Source organism: Gallinula chloropus (assembly GCF_964237585.1).
Source record: "Gallinula chloropus genome assembly, chromosome: 1".
Classification (NCBI taxonomy): Eukaryota; Metazoa; Chordata; class Aves; order Gruiformes; family Rallidae; genus Gallinula; species Gallinula chloropus.
Genome location: NC_140085.1, coordinates 199150431 through 199175487, shown reverse-complemented (window position 1 = coordinate 199175487; position 25057 = coordinate 199150431). Strand labels below are relative to the sequence as shown.

The 25057-nt window shown below is 41.2% G+C and overlaps 1 protein-coding gene across 4 annotated transcripts in view; it reads right to left on the bottom strand.

Annotated features, from left to right (window-relative positions):
* FAT3 (FAT atypical cadherin 3) overlaps window positions 1-25057 on the bottom strand; it is a gene marked incomplete at both ends in the record, with an annotated part of 342641 nt that overhangs the window by 26021 nt on the left and 291563 nt on the right. For all 4 annotated transcript variants that reach the window (XM_084265956.1, XM_084265958.1, XM_084265957.1 and 1 more), the window contains 8 exons: window positions 3604-3761; window positions 4761-4895; window positions 13606-14404; window positions 16884-17081; window positions 17622-17765; window positions 20435-20572; window positions 21236-21450; window positions 24030-24419. In XM_084265956.1, the coding sequence (XP_084122082.1) occupies window positions 3604-3761; window positions 4761-4895; window positions 13606-14404; window positions 16884-17081; window positions 17622-17765; window positions 20435-20572; window positions 21236-21450; window positions 24030-24419 (2177 nt within the window). The remainder of the gene's footprint in view (window positions 1-3603; window positions 3762-4760; window positions 4896-13605; window positions 14405-16883; window positions 17082-17621; window positions 17766-20434; window positions 20573-21235; window positions 21451-24029; window positions 24420-25057) is intronic.

Here is a 25057-nt window from a genome sequence, read left to right as displayed (position 1 = left end):
TATTTGTGTATCAACATAGGTAATAAAATGATCAAATGGGTCTTCTGAGACCACCTTAGGCTCACACAGTCCATCTGCAGTCACACACCATGGACACAGCATGCAGCCTGCTAATCTATCTGGGGAAATATTTCGTTAACCGGATTACATTTCAGGTTCGTTTGTGTAAAATGGTATATTTAATTAAAATATGACTTGTTTCAACTCTGGCCATAGCTGGGATCATATCCAGTGACCAGTCTTATCCACTGTAAGCCATGCAGCAGTAATGCATTAAAACATATAATAAGCACTTAACTAAACCATGCAAAGTTTTACACTTAACTGCCTGGACAGAGGAACATATGGTTGCCTTTTACTATTTAGCAGCTATATTTCTGGCATGATGGGAAATTTAGCTATTGTTAATCCTTTACTTTTCACAGAACAAGTTATATTATATATCTCTCTTATATTCCTTGGAAAATAAATAAATCAATCTGGAAATGTCTTCTGCAATGGGTTTGTAATGCTTTCAATTGTTAAACCTTACTTTTCCCAGACAGACGCTACATAGGCAAAAGGAAACGGTGATGCCGGTTTTGGCATATGTAATCTTTTCAAAGGGGAAAAAAAAAGGCCATCAACCTGCATCTCATTTTGCTCCAATTGTCTTAAAAGCAAGAGCACGCAACCAAAAAAAATGGCCAACCTCTCAAAATCGATGGATGAGTTGCTTTATTTGAAACAGCTGAATAAATAACACCCTTATTATATTGTATCAACACAGGGTAGCTGGTAGGCTTTCAGCAAAGTAGTAGACAAGCAGTTTGCTCAGTGGAATTGATTATTCATCCAGGAAGGACACCGTGTAATGATTATGAAATATTTCCATCCCTGGAGTTATCTTGAATGTATGAGCTCCCAAAATTAAGTTGGTCATTTAGACACTGAAAACCATATTGCAGCATTAATGTTTAAATAGACTGCAATGGGGGAGACTTGCTTCAAAAAAATCAATGCCACTCTATGCCCCAACAGTGATGATGTTTTCTGCCTGTTCTCCCATGGGCTCACACTATGTGGTTTGTCTAAATTCCTTTCGTCTCTGCCTTTGGAGCTCCGGGTTGGTGCTGGGCCCTGTGGTGCTAATCCGGCACATACTTAAGTACATCCTTAAAATTAAGGTATGTGAGTATTTCCAATTGCCTTCAAATAGAGGAAGTTAAGCAAGTGATTAAGTGCTTTGCTGGAGTGATGCCAGAGTGCTCAGAAGAGCACAGGATCCCATCCTTTATCCTCTATTTGGAAAGCTTCTCCTCATGTTTAATTTAATTGAAAGCAATGCCTAAATGATAACAACTTCACGTTTATAGACCCCTAATTAATCTACTTAATGGACTAATTTCTGAGAGCTTCCCTATCTCACAACATACATACCTGGTTAAAAAAGAAAACAAACTAAAAAGGCCTTACCTCTGGTTTACAAATGAAAAGCATGCTTAGGAAGTTTAAGGGTAACTTGCTTGAAAACATCTCAGTGAGGGATCCCTGATGCACAGTTCATGAGTCAACTGCCATCCCTGAAGAGACCTGCTATGGCTACATCTCTCGAGCATAATGTCATTCATCTGTCACAGAGCACTTTTGTGAGACCTTAGCCTGATGTTCCTCTGCTAAATGACCCTCATGAACATAACCATAGGTACTCTTGATCTTCTAAGCATGCCATTATTTTAAAAAAGAGCACCAAAACACATCAAAAACATATTGAGTACAATGTTTTACTTTTCTTTAAGCTCTGTGCTTATGGAAGCCAAGGGCCAGCCTTAGGAAAAGGACATAGCCACCGCACCAGGAAACCCTGTCCTACCTAAAAGCCAAGCATCAGCCTCTGGGAAGGGAATTCCCTGTGTCCTTCCCCACCTGATGAATGGGAGAAGGTGCAGCCCTAGCATCCATAACACTACATACAAGACCCTGAATCTCTCTCATCAGACACATGAAGTGGTAACTGTGTCTGAAGCTCTCTACTAAGTGCCATGCCATGGGTTCAGAGCTGGGAATCGTTTCTTAAAGCTATGAAGCAAAAAAGAGCATGACCTGGAGGTTGGTCTCTGAGATTTGTGCAGAGCAGCCACAATTCTTGTACCTGTCCTTTAAGTACTATTTTTTTCTGCAATATCTTTCAAAGCAAAATGGTTAGGTGACTGTGCAAATCGGTGACTGAAAGCACGTAACTCCTACCCCACAACAAAAATCCCAACCCAGGAGACAGCACTGAGGGTGTCTTTTACTTATCTTTTGTAATCAAGTGAATTTTTCTCTTTTGGCAGCACACTTTCTCAGCTGTAACTGGAGATTCCCACTCAGTTGCCTACAACCTGACCTGCTGGACTCCTTTATCGTGATAGTTTTATACACTAAACTCTCACAAAATAATTTTTCCTGCCAGATTCTAACCCCATTTCAGTCCATCTCTGCATCATCTCCTGTTGACTTCAAGTGGAACCTTTCAGCTTGCCATTTGTTTTTCTGAAAACTACAAAATTGCAGACATTCCCTACTGATCTATGCTAAGAGCAACCACGAGGAAGATTTCAAAGGTTTTCAAGCCTACAGCTTTGTTTTTTATTTTCTAAGCAAAAAGTATCCTGAAAAGTTCAAACTGTGCATCTCTATGTGTCTCAGAGCAGAGTTGGAAGTGTCTTGTACAAATCTGAACAACGCTGTGAGTCCCCAGTGAATGACAGATAGTACTCCTGCTCATGAAATATTTCAGTCTAACAGCTATAAAATTATTTTTTGCCCATTAATAACTCATCTAGAGGTTTTAACATTACCTAAGCATTCGGCCAGAAGAACTCTAAAAATTGCAAATACAGACACAAAAGGGCCTGTGCCATTTCTCCCACTGCTGAATGATAGGACATGGCTGAGTAACAGAAGTCAATGTCTTCATTTTGTACTCTAGCAGAAACATTACACACGCAGACTCTTGGATGAGCCTAGCACTCCCTTTCCATCCAGCAGAGACTTGCCATTCTGCAGAAACCCAACAAAGAAGAAAAATGCATGGAGAGCTCATCGATTAAATATTGATTGGTAATGCATCTCCAGCATTACCATTCCATGCCTCTCTCAGGAAATAATCTTAACTCACAGAGTGCTGGAATCTTCACGTGCAGTACAAGACATGTTCTAAGCAGCTGGTTTCTGGAATTAACTTGGTATCAGTGAGGGCATATCCTCTAACCACAGGCACAGACAAAGGGGAAGAACAGCTATTTCAGTGTGCATGATTTTGACTATATGGTCATATAAATAGCCAAATCTTACATCTTGTGCAGATTAGCTCCTGCATGCAGACACACATGATGTTCTTATAATAAACAGCACCCAATAGAGCATTTTCCAAGTAAAGTACCACTAACAAGCTGCTTTTTTGATTGTTCTTGTTGCTACCATTGTCAAAATTGCTGGTTTTCCCTGTTAGCGAAACGGATCAGACTTCATCTTCTCAATCTACAGCTGAAATGAGAACAGCATTCCCCAAATCTAGAGCCAACAGAAAACATATAATCAAGAAAAACAACTGCAGAAAAGATAAGTTATTTTAATTACCTTCAGAATTATACAGGGATTCGCTCTGGTGTACATTATAATCCCATTGCTTTGCAGGGTTCGCAGACGGAGAGCCAACTTGAATTCCTCTTTCTTGCTATTTTCAGAAACTCGGTATTTAATGTAGCTATTTCCAGCAAAGCTAAGGGAAGTGTGGCCTGAAATAACCATTTTGAAAAGACACATGTTCTTTTAGCAACACATGAAATAATTCCTCAACTGTCAAGTTAATTAACGAATTTATAGAGCTAATGAGAATGTCTAGGAAGAAATAAATAAAACCCAACTTTGATGGGGGAAAAGTTGGCAGCTACTACAAAACCATCTTTTTTTCCTAAAATTATTTTTCAGGGAGTGGAGGAAAGCTGGGTTTCTCCATACTTAAAAAAGAGCGGTTTCTCCAAGTATTCAGCATTTTTAAGGTTATATACCCCTGGAGGCACCTATGTTGCCTCACTGACAACAGAGGAATAAAAAATGACCATGTCTGTTCATAAGGCAATTGAGTTATCGATGTAAGTTATGTGTGGGCAGATGCCAACCAAGCCCTTGCACTGATTTCCCTGCAATGACTGGCCAGGACCGCAGTGATACAGCTCAATATCTGCTGTGTTTCCACCAGGGAAATAGCACATAGCTCCTCTGTCATGGAGCCCTGGATTCACTTAAATCAACGGAAAGCTCCCCTTCATGGGCTTTCCATAAGGCTCTTTCTATCCCAGGGGAAAACACAGCTGCAGAGAACTAACAAATGTCCTCAAACTTTCTTCTTGAGATGGTTTGGTGTTTTCATTAATAAAGACAGGAATTTTGGTAATCTAAATTGTAAGCAGAAGAGTTAATTATAGACCTTTGCCTATGGCAAAAAACCATCTGGCATAACAGTCTCTAGGAAAAGTCCTGTTTTCTCAGCAGGCTGTTTTACTGGTCTGGGATTCAACCAAGTCAGTGGCAATTTCTCAGTGGAAACTGGATCATGGTCTGGACCCACAGCTCTAAAGACAAATACTTTACAGTGCTTATAAACACATATACCAAATGCCCATGCTGAGGAGGGTTAAGCAGTACATCTTCTGCTGACCTCTGTGGCACCTCTACCTACAAAATGAGAATGGCAGCACTTCAAGCATATCCCCTTCTACTGCTGTGACATGCACCTGAGCATTCGCCGAGCTTTCCCGGTGGGCACTGGCAGATGAATGGTCTCCGGTTAGCTTCATACCCCACACACTGCATGTCCCCTGGACACGGCTTCTCCAGACAGGGATCGTTAGACCCTGGGCAGAGTCCTCCTGCAATAAGTTAAAATACTGTCAGGGGTACACACAGTAAAGCACGATCTGCAACAATACAAGAGCAATGAAAGGCAATTATTGATCTCACACTTCAGTAAAAGCAAAGAATGGCTTAAAAATAATAATAACAACAAAAAATCAGCCAACCTTCATGGAAGAGATGTCCTTTGGACACATACATAGCAAAACAGTTCTGATTCTTCTTCAAAGGCTGCCCTAAACCCCATGGCAATGTATTACAAAAAACGACTATTATGAGCATTAACTGGTTTATAATTGATGTTGTGCCTCTCAGGCCATTCGTTTTCTCAACAAGCCTCCTGTGCAGGGGATTTAGAGATATAAGAAAACAAATGACTTGAAGCTATGCACTCCTTTTGCACCAGCACATCTATGACAAGCAAATTTAAGGAGGTAGAGTTCCATAAGAGACAAGGAAAAATGAATCCTGGTTTACTGAGTGACAGCTGGTCTTTTCATCCTCATACTGCACAGGACATGATGCCAGCCTGATCCTACAGCATAGGCAAACTTGCCCTGTCCCCATGTTCTTCCTGACATTTCTGAGATCTCACATCTTATTGTGCATCTTGCCCAGGCTGCCCAAATCTATCCTCTTTTCTTCTGGTTGTGAGTACACAAGTCCCATTGCATCTGGAACTGCATATGTCTGGGGTGAGGGTGGGGGAGAAAGAAAGAAAAAAAGTTAAAAAAAAAGTAAAAAAAAAGTGATTACTTGCTCTGGTTGCTAAGAACTCAAAGTGAAGAAATTTTAAATTTAAAAAATAAAAAATTCTTTATATTGCCTAATTGAAGGAAGAAGCTTAATATTCTAAATAGCCAGTTTCAACCTGTAATTATAAATTGGCCCCAAAAGCCATGTGCTTTTTATTTGGGGAACAGCATAATTTGGATAAAATTATTTTGAATGCTAGTGTCAAGTGTTCCCTAAAAACCTTTTGTTACAATGGAATCTAAATTTGCCCCAAAACAGGTAAATTCAGAACTACTACTGACTTCATGAGGGAAGTAATCTGAAGGGACAGATGAATGATGACTTCTAAATTTGCTTACAATACTAGTGTGACACATTTACACTAAGGTTCTTTAAAATCTCTGAAATTCTTAATATCTCTCAAGCTGATCATGGCTTAAGGTCCCTTCCAACCTAAACCATTCTGTGATTCTGTGATCCCATGTCAAGGGCTTACTTTAGAATCATAGAATCACAGAATCACAGAATTGTAGGGGTTGGAAGGGACCTCAAGAGATCATCGGGTCCAACCCCCCTGCCAAAGCAGCTCCCTAGGACATATCACTCAGATAGGCGTCCAGACGGGTCTTGAATATCTCCAGAGATGGAGACTCCACCACCTCCCTGGGCAGCCTATTCCAGTGCTCTGTCACTCTCACTGTGAAAAAGTTCTTCCACATGTTGGTGTGGAACTTCCTATGCTCCAACTTGCAGCCATTAAAACTTGTCAATGTCAAAGGAACTTCTTGCATTCCAGAGGTGTGACTAAAGCTTCCATATAACTTCTAAAAGTGTCTAAATAAATCTTTTTATTTCCCTAATGCTAAAAGATTTCCAAACACTGACTATGATATTGCAAAACACAACACAACCGTTGCAGCTTAATAAATGAATTCTCAGGAATACGCGACTTCCAGAACAGCTGTCCTGTTCTTGGTTGCAATAAGGAACTTGATAGATGCAGGGTCAGGTTCTACCCTTGGACACCTGTGTGTGGCTGCTATTAAAGTATCAAATCATAGAATCTTTAAGGTTGGAAAAGACCACTAGGATCAAGTCCAACTGTTGGTCCAGTGTCACCATGTCAACCAAACCATGTCTTCGAGTGCTGTGTCTCCACGGTTTTTGAACACCTCCAGGGATGGTGACTCCACCACCTCCCTGGGCAGCCTGTTCCGATGCCTGACCACTCTTTCAGTACAGAAATTTTCCCTAATACCCAGTCTAAACCTCCCCTGCTGCAACTTGAGTCTGTTCCCTCTCATCTTACCACTTTTTACTTGGGAGAAGAGACCAACCCCAACCTCATAATAGCCTTAAAATGTGTGGGGAAAAAGACACTCCTGCCCTTCCTACTGTTGATTTGCAGCCAGAGATTGAACAGAGGGAGAGAGCTGCTGGGAACTGGGGGTTGGACCTGATGATCTCTCGAGATTCCTTCCAACCCCTACAATTATGTGATTCTGTGAATGGACAGGTGTCTCTTGCTTTGCTTATCAAATTCATTTACTTAATACCTGCAGGTGATGATGTTTTTAACAATAAAAAGCCAGCACCTTCCTACCTTCATGTTCTGAACATCCTTGTTTATTGCAAGACCCTTATCATATTCAAAAACTATTTTTTTGAGCACATGCATTTTATTTCCAATTTATAAAGGAAGAAATCAACCTGTCACAGAGTATATCTCCAAAAGTAATGACAGAAAGAACACTTCAGTACAAGCCAAGAAGGGCTCATAGTAAGCATAGCTGAAATTACCTGGCACTGTAAGTATTTTCTAGAAAAAGAAAAATTACTACTCTCAGTTTCAAAGTGGACACGGGCTGACTACAAATACAGCAATGACTGTAAATGTCTTGCTTGATGTACAGCACAGTCAATTTAATCTTTAACATCCTCCCCTCCTTTGTCAAACATTTGTTTGAGAGGTCTATGCAGTAAGCGATTTACAGTACTGCCTGTAGCGCTGTTAGAAAATGATGCATGGCAATCTTTATTAATCACTTCAGTAGGTAACATTAGCAGGAATAACAGCTGCAACATACAGTCACACTTCAGGTCTTATAGAATCAAGAAGCAAAGGTCATTTAATAGGGTCGGCACCACAGAGCTATAATGTTTTTAAGTGTAAAGTGCAGAATTTACCAGAAAATATGATATCTTCCAGTTATTTTTAAGGAGAAAAAGGAAAGAAAACCAATCCTCTGGAATTTAATAGAAAGTAACAATTATTTCTGAAATTATAACAGAGGGTTCAATATTCTGTAGCCTGCCCTGTATTTATTACTTGCTTCTTTTGGCCATTTTGACTCATTCTTCGGTGACAAATACACAGCACTGTGTTGTACAGATACTGTGTGACTGTATCTTGTCTCTGAACACACTTAAACCTTTTGTGGAGCTGTAATTCAAGTGAGCCTCTGAGTAGCTGACAGACAAGTCATTTGGACAAAAGCCCCACAGCTCATCAGTGTGCAGGAGAAAGGGGCACTGAGATTTCCAAACTTGGCTCCGCAGGTTTTCACAATCCCCTAACCTATGACTGTATCTTTGACATGAAGCAATAAAGCAAGAGCTTACTTTGTTACCACCCCTGTCAGTTCTTTTAGCTGATTCAAACTCTCATTTGTACTTCAGCATCATCCTTCCACAGTCAAGAAATAGATGGGAAGGATGCAACGTATTTAGTGAAACTGTGGAGATACACTAAAGAACTGATTATCCTGGCAGGCCAAGAATAGTTCTTCTAGTAAACTACAAGCAAATCAACTTTTTATTCATCCTGCTGCTGTGGGATTTCATAGCTGTCACAAAAGTTTTAAAATATTCAGACTTGGGAGAAGAAATGCTTTACGCCTATCCATATGGTTATAAGTACATAAGCTACACATCTGCATTATTGCATTGCCCTAGATAACATGCATTTTCAGGCTGATTTCACAACTATGTGGAGCAAAATGGTGAAATCATTCAAGGTTATGTTGTCCACATCAAAGATTTACAGCTTGAGTTTAAATAAAATTATTCTAATGTTGCTTTTCCACTCCAAAGAGCAGTCTATTTGCCATCCAATAGGAGATTTGAGAAATAGAGATTTGAATTGATCTTTTTTCTTTTTTTCCCCCCTGTAGGCAAGTCCAGACAATCCGTGGCACTCCCTTGAAAGTCACATTAGTATTAATAAAGCTGTTCTCTACAAGGTAGCAGAGAGACACATGAGCTAGCATCAACCAGTGCATGGCAGGAAAAGGTGGAATAGACCCACTTGATTTTGACAGATCATCTTCAGTTTAATTCTCTAAAAGGAGATAAAAGTATTACAATCTCCCTACCGGCATACTGAAGAAGAAAACACTTTTCCATTGCAAAATGAGACATTTCTTTAACTCCTGTCCCTCCAACAAAGTATCACTGCTGGGAATGTACATACATTTTCAAAATTGAGTGCTTCAACACTTTTAACTTGAGCCTTGTGATGTTTGGTGTTTTTTCTGTGTGATATTTGGTGGGTCTTCTGTAAGCCCATTCTCATGAGTCTATGTGAATATTAAAAAACTCTGTTTCTCTCATGTGCAGGTGAAAGCTTGAAAGGTGAACCCTGAAGGCAAGAGTCCTAGAAAGCACGTAAAGCAAACTCCAAACTGCTGCTTTTAAACAATCTAATACTTAGTTTAGTGGGGAGGGAAGGCCATCAACTCATTAGCTGCAGTTTGTTTTTATTTTTGGAGCATGGTGACCATAACCATATACATATCAGTGCAGATACCACAATCTCCTTTCTGCACAAGTCAACCATGGGTTTCAGTTAGCGAAAGTGCCCCTGGACAACTGTGTGCCACACAGCATGTCCTAGTGATTCAGACTGCCTCCTAATTTTAGAAGACTTGAAAACATTTGGCCTGTTCCAGCCATTCCTTGATCCCAGCTTCCCTTAAGAGATAGACAGCAATTCCCACTCGCCCCAATTCTACAGTCATACTCCCACTTCACACTTCAGTTCTCCCATATTTTACAGGAGACTCTGTATTCCCAGCACAAAAATTATCATGTTTATCTGAAGTTCTTTCTTCCCAAGCACAGGCAGGACACCTCCTGCCTCAATCTTCCTGGCTCCCTTGCCAGGAGAATGCAAGACTTATTAGTACATGTGTGCTTCCTGACAGAATGGGAAAAGCAGTTCTGTGCACAGAGGAATTGGGATCCTGATGCCCAATCCCGCAAAACACACAGGACTGTTTAAGAGGCAGTGAGGGCTCTGTGGAGCTCAGGACTCAAGCTACCTCTGAAGATTAGGTCCTACATGAATAGAAGGTCATCACAGCCTGTCATTTCCTTTTGTCAGAACATTCACAAAATGGTAAAAGTGGTTCCATAAAATCTGAATTACCTGGTTTCACGAGAAAGTGGTCCAGACTGCTATTGGCTTGATTAAATAACATGGATGTGTCTGCACTTTTGTTGAACACTTCTGGGTCTATTAGAAAAATTCTTTCAAACTATTAAGCCAGAACCGTATTAAACACTTGAAATGGAATTCATCTCCTCTAACTTTAGGGCATGATTCATCTGACTGATTTTAGACATCTAGGGAGAGATGTATCACATCATTAAAAATACCTCATTCTTTCCACTATCTGCAAATGGGGCCTGGAGTGACCATCTCAGATATAGATATATGCCCACATTTATCAAGATGATTTCAAACCATCCCTCTCCTATAAACATGCTAACGCAATCTCCCTTTTGCAAGATTATAATGCAGAACACAGCAAAGTGGTCCCAAGAAAACCCGCTTCTTCCTCTCAACACAAAAGGATTACTTGGCATCCTGAAACAAATAAAACCATGAAATAGGCTTTTGCTTCTGAAAAATGAGAATGTCACAAGAACTATTTCACGTGAATCTCTTTATTCTGGCCCTCCTATCTTTATTCCCAACAAGCACTGACAGATGTTTGCATACCTCACATCATGTGCTGGGAGACTGGCACTCACATAGCCCCTATAGCTGTGTCAAAGCAAACCCTGGGTTGTTACACTATTTTTCATACAAACACAAAGCAGATGAGCCAGTAATCTAAGGAGACAGTCTGTTATTGGAAAACTCTTTAGTTCAATTTCATTGATTTTAAAGGCTTAGATTGATGCACCTGAACTTTCGAACTTAGCCTTCCAGAACTGAGCTGCCGAAGCTCCAAAGTTCACCCACTGCCTGCTCTGCAGTCTCCCTGCGTTTCCATGTTAGATAACTCCGTTTGCTCACAAAGGTAATCTAGGTAAGTTATGCACAGCTGGCATGCATAAATTGTGCATATCTGTGACATCTGCCATTGGGAAAAACACTCCAAGTATGATACATATTTCAAGAACGAATGAATTAGTTCAAACTCAAGCTTTCTGGGTCATAATTGAATCGGATCTCTGGAAGCATATGCAGTACTTTAATGGCTTTGTCGTAATTCAAGCTATTAATATTTACTGGACTGGATCACAAAACTCTCTTAATAACAAAGGAAGAACAATAGTTTTATTACACAGGTAATATCTTGCTAATGCTGTCCTGTTAAGCCAAAATAAATTCATTCTAGTTTTTTTTGCTCTTTTTCCGAACTTACTGCATTTACGTACATGTACAAGAGCTACTGATCAAAGAAGGATCTGTATTTCTCTAGCTCTTTTATTGGGCCTAGTCTTTAGCCTTCATGAAAGCTCAACTATATACACATTCTCTAATTAATATACCCTCAGAAGTCTGCATTACCTCTGGTGGTAAAAGACTGTGTGTGTCTGTGTAGTTACCTAAATACCATGACATTCCTTGTGACTCCTTTAATTAAAAACAGTAGAAGCAGTTGACGCACTAACTAAAGAGAAGAAGGGCAAAGCACGGATTTGTTTACTTCCCAACAAGGTCTCTTACCTCTGTGCCACCAAGAGGCACTGAGGCTTTCACCTCTCTGGTAGCATTAACTTAAATCAGCAGCTCTGGACACATTTTTGTTACAGACTGGACACGCACAACCTCACCCCAAGTCTTTGTGAATCACCCATGGGAAATCCCCTGCCTGTGGCAAGGGGGTTGGAAACAGGTGATCTTTGAGGTCCCTTCCAACCCAAACCAGTCTGTGGTTCTGTGACTCAATGAAATCAGCAGGTAGTGGCTTGAACAGGAGCGGTAGGAACCCATCCAGCTTTCCAGCTGGACCAGGAAAACCTAACTGTGGCAACTGCTCCCGTACAGCAGTCTTTGAGGCCATGATAAATGGTCCAGAGGCTGGGGACCACAGACAGTCTGCAGAACCACGCTGCCTTTCCGGCAGCTTGCCAAGCATTTTAGAAGATTGACTGGTACATGATAGAAAAATTTCGAAATCACTGTCCCAGCTGAAATTTTGTGCTTCCAGGGCAAACCTCCTGTGCAGGGAGGAAAACGGTGAGAGCTGCTGCATCAGAATTGTGCTGCATTGTAAAATCCTTTCTTCGGAGTTAAACTAAGGGATTATGAGGCTAATACACTTACTATTAGTATCTGAAGGGAGTAATACATCATTACTGACTTTAGTAAGTAGTGAAACCAAATTATAAAGAGTGAAAATTTCCACTGCCAGAAAAACAAATTTCTGACAGTGAGGGCTATCACCATCCCCATGGAGATGAGGATTTGTGATTCCTTGGTACAAAAATGAGAGAAAGCTATGACTTAAAGAACATTCAATTGTTTTGCAGACACTGCTCCTGCACTGGCTCCTGGACTTGGCTGGGGATATTGTGGCATTGTCCCTTTTTAAACCTGTGAAAGGCCTTTATTTCAGAGCCTCTCATGTGTAACAAAACACTGACTGCTGTTATAATAGATAATGCACCTGCTTGAAACTTGTAAAGCTATTCCTTAAAAATTGACCAGATAGTTTGCTCTTGAATGCACATGAACATGCCTCAGATACAGAATTCTGATACTAGTACTGAACTGAACTTCTACAGCATTATTATTCATGTGCCTTGGGAGACAATGACTTCTGGTTAAATTTTATGCAATTTATGCCTATCTTCACCCCCATCGAAGTCGATTTTCAGGCATGAAATCCTGCTGCATGCTGCAGAAAGCAAGCTTGGTTACTGAGGGACATGGCTGCTGTGTGTACTGCCCTGTGTGTGCATGTGTGCTTAAGATGAGGGAGACTTAGATGTATTGATTTTACAGCAGCTTTTTTCTTCGCTCTTAAATGAAGTGGAATGAGGAGCAAATAGCCTGGCAAACAAAAGAAACAGAACTATTATTTTAACTGCCTGAGGTTTTATACACTCCAAGTGCAGAATCATAAGGAAGATGGGCTCTTGTGTCTATTTGTCATATATGCCCATGTGAAATCCCTGCCGAAATGTGGAGCAGCCTGAAACCCAGGCAAAACCCCACCCTGTCACCTACCGTAGCATTAAAGGTCAGGAATAGTGCTTGTTTACAGTCACTGAATAAAATACTTCATTGGTTTCCGTGCCTCTCTGCAAAAATGAAACTGGAAACGGCTTTTCCACCCTGCACTGCTTACTTCAGGGGTACTTTTCCTTGGAGACTGCTGGTGCGTGGCTGAAGACCAGGCGGTTCTGCTATGGTCACGCTCCAGGTTTATTCCAGTGGTAGTACCGAGTGGGTGGGAAACTACATCCCTCCTTCTCTCCCTTCCCAGCTCTCAAAGTTGGTTGATGGCTCTGATTACAAAGCCTCCAGGAAAGCGGCCTTAGTCGTAAAAGGCCAAAGTTCATCAACTTCCATTTACATCGGTAAACATGAACAATTCTTCCTGAGCCTGAGAAATCAATTCCCACAATACATCAGCCAGCCGTGCTTTAACGGGCTGAATTGAAATGCCCCTTCTAATCTGCATCAGAGGAATAAAAAGATCCTATCGCATAATGTGTAAAGATGGGAGGGGATGAGGGAGCAGTACTCACCATTGCACATGCAGCGCACATTCCTGTAGAAGCGGGGGCACACAAAACTAATTCGTGCCGTGCTATAGGTCATCAGGGAATGCGAATCAATAGATAGACTTTGCTCACAGTGTTGTTCCTGACAATCCAGTCCAGAGCAATTCTTCTCCAAGATAGCGGAAATACGAATCACATTTTCCAAGTGTCTCCTTGCATTGGTAAGCTTCTGAATCAAGTAGGCAGGCTTATAGAAACCACCGTTGTGCATCTGAACCGCAAACAGCATGTCAAGCTGATTGCTGCCTGCCACTGGCTGAATGCTGATGATGTGCAGGCTGTCTTGTTTTTGGGAGAGCACCGCGTTTCGCAAGGTACGTCTGAACCCGTGCATGTGAAGGCCCACAAAGTCTTCTGGGGAAACGTTCTCAAAACGGATGGTGACTGTGTTCTGCAGCATTTCTTGTAGCAATTGCTCAACGTGGACCACAACATCGATGGGTACCTGGAAGCGTCCATCGCTGACAGAGACATTCAGGACGTACTTGCCGTTATCGAGCCCTCCAAGGGCAATGATCTTTCCATCGTGGCTGTTGACCTTGAACAAACTTTTCTGCTCTGATTTTAGTGTATATGTGAGAACATCATACACGTCCTGATCCGTGGCATGAATTTTCCCAATGACTCCCCCAGGAAAATCATCTTCCATGGTGACAATGAAAATCTCCAGTGGAATGGCTGTCGGTTTGTGAATGCTCTCTTCAATAACCCTCACCTGAACGTAGGTATGGGAAACTTGCTGAGGCTTCCCAGAGTCCTTTGCCTAATACAATTTAGGAAAAATAAAAGGAATTAGAAAAAAATCCCAACCAAATAAAACACACATATAACACAGCCAACAACCACAACTTCTTGCTATATATATTTTCACAGCATCAGTAATTCTGAAGATCTCTCAAAAGATCTTCCCAAATGCATTTGCAAAATACATATGTAAAGAAACGTCTCAGCCATTTCTAGCAGTGGAACTTACAAACTCTTCAGGGAAGCACAGATATCTCATCTAAGTGGATTGCAGAGAGAAATGTGTCAGTGGAATGTCTCATTACTCAAACTGAAATGTTCCCAGGATCCCACAGCTATCGCTTGTCCTCTTCATAACAGTCCTATTTGAACGTGGTATACTCTGCACCAAGCTCAGTCTGGGCTCAGTGGAAAAGAGACTGAAGCCCAGTGAAATTCCACCATTAGCTTCTGCATTGCTTGGTGTCCTCCAAAGTGTTTCAGACCCTGCATAGTTTCTGTGGGTGACAGCGAGTTCAGAGTTTTTCCACAGCACTCTGTAGTACTTCACCTATTGTGGGCCAGAAACATGCTTTGAAATAAATACAATTTATCACCCCCCAAAAATGAAATAATGCGCTTGGGCTGCTACTAACGATAAAATATAAGAGCAGCACTGCACTTGGACAGATGACTGCATGACCCAGAGCACATATGATAGCATCATTTGCACTTTTTTATAGAGACTAAAAGAGCAAGTATGTCAACAAACCCAAGGCCATCTTGACAGGAAGGTGTGCAAACTTGAATCAGTGTCCTTTCATGCACTAAGAAGAATGTCTCATTAAAGTCACTATTCAGATATAATTCTCCACACATTGATTTGCTCCAGAGAAGAACAGAAGACTAAACTACCACTGGGCAGAGATATAGCACACATTCAAAGATCCTTGGAAGGAAAATGGGGAGGAAAATTTACAAACTGTAGGGGAAAAAAGGTAGGATGGAAGTAGTAGTCTGGATGTTACTAGGAAAGAATTAGTAACTCTAAAACAATCTAAAAACCATTCATCCTCACTCCTAAAAGGGCTAAGTGGAGGACTTAAAAAAAGGTATTTTGTGTATGTGCACACACATATTTACATGCAGAGAGATTACATCCCATTCCATTTTCAACTTTAGCATTACTTTTTAATAAACCTAACACGTGATGATGGAAAGGAGAAAGCAGCCCTCTGGCACTTCTGAATGGAAAGAAACATTTCTATGGTCTGTACACAACAGGAAACTACAAAATATGTTTTCACTGCAGAAATCCCAGAAGAAAATCATACTGGGAGGAACTACGTCTCCAAAATCCAACAGCGTGGTTTTCTGAACATGTTGGTGCATCCCAGACATTGTGGTCTGTCCAATATTTCATTTAGATGACACACTTGGACCTACTGTAGAGCTAGAGGATGCTGTTTAAATTTAATTCTACTGCCTAATTTTGGCTATACTGGTACTGTGGTCAGAAAATTGTCCTGAAAAGAGAACGTTCTAGGAACAAGACATAGTAACAAGGAAAGGTGAGATTTTTTTTTACATTTTCTCACACAGCTCAAAAAATGGGTGGCAGGAATATTAAATGGCACACTTGTAAAACATTACTTTGATTTGAATTTGAGCTTGTATTTTTGAATTGCAACTGAGAATGCTATTGCTACAAACTATTAAATGTCCTTGTAAAGGTGCAGACAGGCTGTATTTAGGGAAATCAACCCTGGTAAGCAAGCAAGAGGAAGCCTGCATTTCAGACTTACATTAGAGGACCATGTCCCAATTCAATGAGGAGGTGTAGTTCATTCCCTAGACTTGCTTATTTACTGAGCCCTACTACATCTTCTCTGGCAGGCCTGAGAAATGGGGACAAATTACTTTTGGATTTACAGTTTTTTTGTAATCAGAATTACCCTGGTAACAAAGTTCCTCAACAATGCCTCTAAAGCCAAGTTTGAGCTGGACTTCTATAGCATGTCTTATTTTCACATTTTTAAAAGCTAGGTTGACCTTGGAAATGTGATTTCATGAATTCTTGGTAGGCTTCCAAAAATTTATGATTAAATTTATGACTTAAAAGCAGAAGTGATTTTCCTTCCTAGAACAATATTTTGCTGTCACTCGTTCTGGGGTGTATTTATATGTATATAATGCATTTTTGCTTATTTTCCTCGCTTAGCTGCAGGAAAAAAGAAAAAAAAAAAAGATGAAAATCTTAAATCAAAACGGCCACTGCTCAGAAAATCCATTTCATGCGGAGGAAATTGGAAAGTGGCTGGCTACCCATTTATATTTATGTGAAATTAGGTTTAAGGACATCAAAGGAAATATACCATGTTGTGCACTTGTAAACCGGAATGCATGGTATTTACTCATAGAATACAGTCAATTAAAACCAACCCATACAGTCAACGCACAGATGACCTACCACCATGAGGGGTTTTGTTTGTTGTGCAGACGCAAAAATCAAGCCTTACCTGCACGCAGAGCACATACTCAGTTGCAACCATGTGCTTGAAAATGACTGCAGATCTCAAGACGCCGTTTGGGTCCAGCGTAAACTCCTCCTCTTCATTGCCAGTGAGGATGGTGAAGGTAAAAGGGGGGCCATTGTGAAAAGAGTCTTTGTCTGTCACTACCAGCTGCAAAATGCTTGTGCCCACTGGTTTATTTTCCTTTACACATATACACAGTGTATAAAGAAAAGGATTAAAATTATACATATCACAATGATAAAACACCACACATTGCTATTGATAATATTCGGCTGAAGCTCTTTGCCCAAGACAGCATTTAATGTGGCACAGCTTATGCTGCATGGACTGGTAGCAGAGATGGAGGTACCACCACATCTCCAGGGACTGATGAGCTCTGCTTCATACTGTCTGGTCAGGACTGACTAAGCCTTAAGACCCGCACCCTGAGCAAGGTGCAAAGAAGTGCAAGCTCATCCCGACTCAGAATTTTTGAAGCCAGAAATCAATTTCTGGTGCAATCAGGATGAATAGAAAAATGTGTAACAGACACTGAGGTTAAGGAGCCCCACCAAACAGAAATTCACCAAAGATTTAAGAAAGACATGTTTATACTTTCCTTTGAAAAAAGTCACTTGATACATCTTTGGCACATAATTCAGCAAAAGCTACTTAACTGAAACCAAATGCTTTTGTATTTTAAAATTCAAAGAAAGTTTTAGATGCACAGGAAGAACTTACTTGAATTACAGCTGTATAGTTAGCTGGAGTAAACACCGGGCCGTTATCGTTCACATCGGAAATGTCTACATTGACCGTCGCAGATGAAGACAAAGGAGGGGTACCACTGTCCCTTGCCTGGATAACTAACGAATAACCAGATATCTGCAAAAAGGTGAAAACATTAAATCATTGTGAAAGTGTTCTTAAATTTTAACTCATGCTCTTTACATCCAGTGCACCACCTACCATATTCTAAGGAAAGCTGTTTGGCCTCATTACCTTCCCTGCCCTTAGTATAACATTATCCTGTTTATTGCCATACTGTGTCCCGACTTCTGCTTTATAAGGCCATCAATAAACATAACAGTTTCACTGCATTAAAATAACAGTGATGCATCAGATGATGCATTTCTGAAACAAAGGGGCAGACAGAAAATAAACGGTGGATAATATCCAAACTCAGCCATTACTGCTGTAGCTGACACTGTCAGCTCTCCTTTGTGTCAGCTGGGATTTGTGACCTGATTCTATTTATCTTATGGCTGGTTTGTATAAATTGCTTATTAGAGGCAGCCTCAGTTCAACACGCAGTGCTTCTAACATGGTGATGGCGAACCAAGAACAAAGTCCCAGGCAGCTGGCTTAAACACACTGGAAATCATTTGGGACTCCTAGGGACAGCACAGTCTCTGCAGCAACAGGATATTACCCACCATTCAGTAGAAAAGGGGTTTTTTGAGCATACTTGTTTGCAACAGCCACAAACTACTCATCATGGCGTGGGCAGCTCAGCGCATCACCCATGGGCCCTCTACGCACATATGTGCCCGTGCCTGAGGTGTGAGCGTATGTGACAATTTGCAAAAGCTCTGTCTATGCAGAGCGTATGGGTAGCAGTTTGATTTCATGAACTGCATCCTTATGTTGGCCTCCATACGTCTTACGACTGCTTTTTGCTGCATATCGCTCTGTGCTCCCCAGGGAGACCTGCTGACACGTCTGCCTGTAAATCCTTCCACAGGGGAGGGAGCGAAGGGCAAACTGTGTGCCAGGTAAAACACCCCCCACCCAGCCTCTTGGTGTGGGGCTGGAAAGGGGAAAACACACCCACACGGAGGGGAACAACAACCTGTTAGCGGTGCTTTATCAGGGTTGGAGTAAATCCAAAGCCATTTGAAAAATAAAAGTCATTTGGGTAGGAGGGAGGAGTACAGGCAAAGTGTACAAAAAAAAGGAAACTCTTTGGGATGCAGGGCCAAGCTAGAGAAGAAGATAAGAGTTTTTTTTGGAGGGGTGGTAGGAAGGAGAAAGACAGCAGGTTGGTGGGGGTGTAGTGCCAGGGGAGGGAGGAAGAATCCTGAGCTATGGCAAGTTGGAAACTGAGGCAAAGAATCTCTTTTTTTTTTTTTTTCTCCCTTTCAAGATGTTAATTCCTGCTAGTTAAAGTCCTGGCTGACAGTTTTGTGGGTTCTCTCTCAAATTTTGTATGTGTTTGCTTTCATTTCCAAAGGTAGGTGGCAAAAGTCATGTTTTCTATGTGATTACAGCTCTGGAAATGAGTTTCCTTAAACCACTGAAACCTGGGAGTCAGCACTGTCTTCAGGGATCTACAGCAGATGGGGGATCATGTATCATTTTCCCTGAAGGGAAAGAAGAAACACCTGTGTCTAGGATTTGTGCCAAGGAAGCAAAGAAAAAGACAATATCGCCGCTGATTTTAACCGAGAGAACCTTTGGAAAATGCAGCCCTAATGGAGCCAGCATTAAACATGCACATGCTGGTGAGGGTGACTGCGCGTGTCTGGAGGCAGATGTACACGAGCACACTTTGGATACTAAAAAAAATCCTACTGTGAAATTAAGAGAAATATATTGCAGCAAATTTGCAACATTACCTCCCAGTCCTCGACAATTTGCAACATTACCTCCCAGTCCTTGACAGACCGCACTGAAGTCATTCTTCCCTCAAACACTGACAGTGAAATCCTGCCTTTGTGGTAAATATGGACAGGCTCTTTGCCACTGATGTAAGCAGTAGCCTTGCTTCCCATAGAGTGTTTATCCAGCTGATCCCGTATTCTGGGGATAGCCGTCAGCTTCCCCAGTTTAGCAGATGCAGTGCTCTGAAGCAAGATACATGGGGGTTTTTATGTGTTACAAGACTTTTGAAGCCATGTAGCACCCTCCTGCCCTGCTAAGTAGCACAGGCAACTGTGCGTGTTTGTTTTTTTCTGAAAGCTGCTAATTGCTAGCTATGGCAAAATGGTGATAAATCACCCCGAATGAATAATCTGGTGAGCAAACAAAGCAGCAGAATCTGTTTAATGAAGCACTCTTTTGCTTTTGGTACAGCCCGGCCACTTCATAACATCACCTCCCCTGTGACATGTTTTGCAGAGCGCTAATTAATGGCTGAGGTCTCAGCTCCGTGCTTGGTGGCACAATCTGGAGTATGTTGTAATCACTCAGTTGCACACACCGCTGCACGTGTGTGCTTGCACACGCAGGAGAGAGGAGGCAGTTCAATAACACAGCCGCAGCTGCTGGTGGCACCAGAATTGAAATCCAGGGTTGCTTTTTTTTTTCCCCAACCTGGCCTCAGGTGCTGTGTTGGTGCAGGATGGGAATTCTAGCAGAGTTGGCTTGCAGATAGGATTGAGGATAGGGCTGGGGTGGGAATAAGTGCAACAGCATTAGAATGACCTGTTAGAGCATCTCAGGTGGATTGTGGCAGTGTATAAAAGAAGCTTCTTCAACAAGAGCTAGCAGCAGGGTTGAGATCAATACACATCTGTAAGTCATTGTAAGTTAGGAAGTCCTCCATGCCTTACCCTTTCTCGATCCAATTTCTTTTTAACCTTCACAAGTCCCAAAACAGGATCAACCGAAAATTCATTGTCTTGATCCCCATTCACTATGGAAAAATGTATCTGGCCATTGGAAGGACTGTCCAGATCTTCTGCTATCAGCTTTTTGGAAGGAAGAGTGAAAGTTAGCCGAGTGATTTTTTTAGCCATCCATACGCTACATTATTTACTCAACAGCCCAAAGAGTAAGACTTTATGTTCCATTAGACTAACTGCATCTGAACTGCACACCTCTGCAGCATCAAGGCAATTGGTTTTTGATAGGAGACTCCTCTTGGACCGTTCAGAATTATAGCCTTAAAACATATTTAAATCATAATATTCCATATAACCCTTTATTTCTGTATCTGCAAGTTCTGTCACAAGAGTATGGTTTGGGTATGGCATCCTATAAGCGAGACCAAATCAATGCAAATACTGTGTGGCACAAGTGCTACACATTTGACTGAAAAGTTGAGTTCTGACTTTCCAGTAAAAGCCACTTGTTTCTAGTTGACTCATGTAATGGAATGCCTCAAACATGCCATTACTCTTTAACAGCATATTGGGGTTAAAAAGAGACAGTCAGTGCTCCTGATGCTTTCTTTTTGGGGGGGGGGAAATGGCAGCAGCTTGGAAAGCGGTAGGAGACACAGAATATTGGCTAGAGAACAGTTGGGGTGATTCAAGATGCAGTAGTTCTCATTATTAACCATCAGGACCTCATTGAAAGGTAGTGTGGCAGAGGTTTTCACCCTGCCTATTGCCACCCCTGGCCTCACTCACCATTATCACTGAATCACCAATGGCAGCGTCCTCGCTGATGACGGCACTGTAGACCACCTGGCTGAATTTCGGTGCGTTGTCATTAACATCTGTCACGTTTACATTCACAGTTGTAACAGCACTCAGGGCTGGAGTACCTCCATCTTTTGCTTCCACTACTAAGTAGAAATCCTTACACGATTCATAATCCAAAGCTTCAAAAATGGAAATCGCTCCTTTGAAGCAAGGGAGGGAATGTCAACAGGCAGTGAAAAACAAATAAATGCTATGGACAAAGGGATTTGACTGTAGTAAACAGTACAGCATGCTATTTATCACCATGGCACTCAAACAAGATATGTTGCTCTCACTGTAATGATGCCCAATCCAATAAAAATATTTGGTCAGATTTCTACTGCTGTTGTTTGATTAAAGAATGATGCCAATGGCACTTGGGTTGACTCTGCAGAAAGGACCTTCACAAAACGTGAAGCAATGAATGGTTTCTCATGAAAATAACTTTTATTATAGCAATAGTGGAGAGGGTGAAGTGGGGGCCATATCCACCCATTTGCCTGAGCTGATGCACAGAGCCTGTGGGAGAACCGGATGCCGACTCTGGAAATCAGCCCTGACAAGTCAACAGAAATTCACTCCCACGTAATTAACTTCTCATGAATTAAATACAAATGAATGGGGTATGAATACCTTTGAGAAATCAGTTGTCTATCATTTATGTGATTAAACAGGGACTTCCCCACTCAACTAGGTTTATAAATTTTGGGTTCCCTAACACACAATGAAAATTAAGATTCTCTTAATTTTAACTTAACTCACTCTGTGGATCCAGACCCCTCTAGGACAGAAATGCCTTTTACACGGGCCCTCCACTTCTTCTCTATGTACCCACAACCTTAACAAGAACTGGGGAGTTGACTGTGCACAGATGATTGGTGATGCCTTGAAGGACATGATACTGGGCATGGCAGGAAAGATTTAGAAGCAAATACTGATCCTTGGCAAGCCAAGTCCTTTCCAATATAGACTCATTTATGAGTATGGGATGTATGAGGCTTATGAGGGATGTATGGAGCTTAAAGGTTATTTTATAGCTGACCCAATACAGGTCAGCTAAACCTAATCATTCTTGAAGGAGCTAATCTCTATTGTTCTTACAAACCTCTAACAGCATCAGTTTCCTAACCTTCTAAGGAAATATATTTTGAGTGAAGAATTTCTTTCTATCATTTAGCCGAAATAATCCAAATGCAATTTAAACACATTCACTACTTCTTTTCTCATGACTGGGCTTGGAAAACAGTTTATTCCTCTCCTTTTTATAAGTATTTTTACAAGCTTGAATACTAACAGCGTGTCTTCTCTCTTCTACCTTAAATAGCCTCAATTCCTTTAGTTTTTCTTTGTAAGTCACATTTTATAGACCTCAGATCATTCTACTTAATCTCATCTGGTCTCTCTCCAAATGCATCCTACCTTTCAGCATGACTTGCTGGAAGCAGGAGCCATGAAGAGAAGCTTCCAAGTGGCTAGCAGAGAGTTCCCACTGATAAATGGTGTGAAGGGCATTATTTTTCAAGCCCTGATCAAGCATGCTACATCAGCACCTGGCTGTCTGGAAACTGAGCTCCTGCCTCTAAACCGATAATAATGGAGCTGTCACACATTAATGAATAATAAATAGGGTTTTTTTTCCTTCTCTGTGTGATTAAGCTTCATTATGGGTTTTTATTGATTTATCTTCTTGGCTTCATTGTAAAACGTGAAGTTAAGTATCGCTGTCTAGGCGTATTTATGTTTAAATTTTGTTAGTGCTAATCAACATTATGAAGATAACAGACAACACACAATTATGTTAAGTCCCTTACATGTAAGGCAGTGGCCTCCATGGAGTGCAAAAAGATTTCTGCATGCAGTAATATAAATGACACAATGCATCATTTTGAGATTTTCCAGGTTACTGGTTATTACAGCTGCACTCACAAGAAGTGTTACCTTCAGCTTTCAAAATCAAGATTGTTTTGATCTGAAGCTCTGCTGCCAGATTTGCACTGGTCATCCTCAATATTATGAGAAAAAGGGGATCCACTACAGGAAGCTCAAAGGAATCATAGCTTACTGTCTGCTGATGGATTAAAACCTCAGTAAGGATAAAGAATATATACTTCTAAGGAAATTCAAGGAGTATGAACCATTTGGACCAAATAAGGCAGCTTTTCTTAGTATTTCTTAAAAAGAAGCAGTGGTATGTTTTGAAAATTTGTAATGTACAACCAAAAAACCCACAACCAACAAACTCAAATCATGACTGAAATAAATTGTCAGACAACACAAATCAGAAGCAACCTAAGTCAGTGGAGATTCATACAGCTGTATAGACAGCAGTCACCGCCTGAAGTGATGGGACTGCCAGCTATTTGGTCCTGATAGCACCGTCTAGTGCTTGCTAAGGTCCAGAGTGTTGAGACTGTACTGAGCTGGTAAGCAGGTAAATATTGCACGTGTGCATAACTCTTAAGGATTGCAGTTTGGCTAATAGGTTGTCACATCCACATTGACTTCAACAGACATGCTAATGGAGAAAAGTACTCTCCACTTGAGCTGCGGCACCCAAGTGTGACTGTAATTTACATCACTCTCCAACTTAAAATTGGTTTTTAACTGTGCAACTAATTCCACATTGACAAGCTCCAACTCTCTGTCCTTGGAAATTTTTTGGTTCAAGAGCCTTCCCCAAAGCATTCACATTTTTCTGATGCTGTCATTTTGCATTGCGAGTAAGAGCCACTTTACAAACCTGTTTTTGAGTTAATCCTGAACTTCCCTTTCTCATTCCCTGATCTGATGAGATAGGCGATCTCAGCATTAGTACCAATGTCTTGGCTTGTAGCAAAAACAGAAAGGACCTCAGTGCCAGGTGAGGTGTCTTCAGGCACCGTAACAAGATAATCTCTTCTTTCAAACACAGGGGGGTTGTCGTTAATGTCTAGCACCGTAATAGTAACGGTGGCAAATGAGGACAAGGTCAGCACAATGCTCTGATCTGATGCCTTTACACTGATGTTATAGGAAGACTGAAGCTCTCTATCAAGAGGATGCTCCAAAATAATGATTCCTGATGACCGGTCAACTGAGAAGTAACCATCTGCAGAGTCTGCCAGGGAATAGGTAACTTTTCTGTTCACACCTGAAAGAGAAGCAAATGTTAAAATGATAAAATGAAATAAAGAAAAAGCCAGCTTCTTCCCATCTAATGGAAACCCTAAGCAAAATCCAATATCACACTGATTGTTTCCAGTGGAGGTGGAGCACCTGTGGGTACACTATTGCTGAAGGCTTGGGACATCAGGACATGCTCTTCTCACATGTGAAATCCCCGTGGGCAAGCAAAGTTCTTTTCCTCATCATGATACCTTTTTAAAAGATCACTTTGCAGAACTGCTGTGTAATGGAACTTGAAAACAGAATCCATATATGGTCCTTGCCCAGAAAAGCTTCCAATTGAATTAGATGAGACAGGCGGAATGCTGAAATTGGAAATGCCTCAGAGCACATCTTGGAGGAATAGAAATGTACATAAGGGAAAAATAAACCCATAGAAATATATCAGGTGGCACAGAATGTACTTGCTACCTGTGCTGCCTTGATTTCACTGTTGAGCAGGTATCAGATGATACCTGTTAGACAAAAGCTGCATCAAAGAACTCCTGCCAGAACACAGATGTTTTAGAAGGGGAGGTCCCTTACTCCCCTGGTTTGAGAACAAATATTGAATTGTACAAAAGATATCCTGTGTTTTTCAAATCCTGCTTGTATTTCCCAATA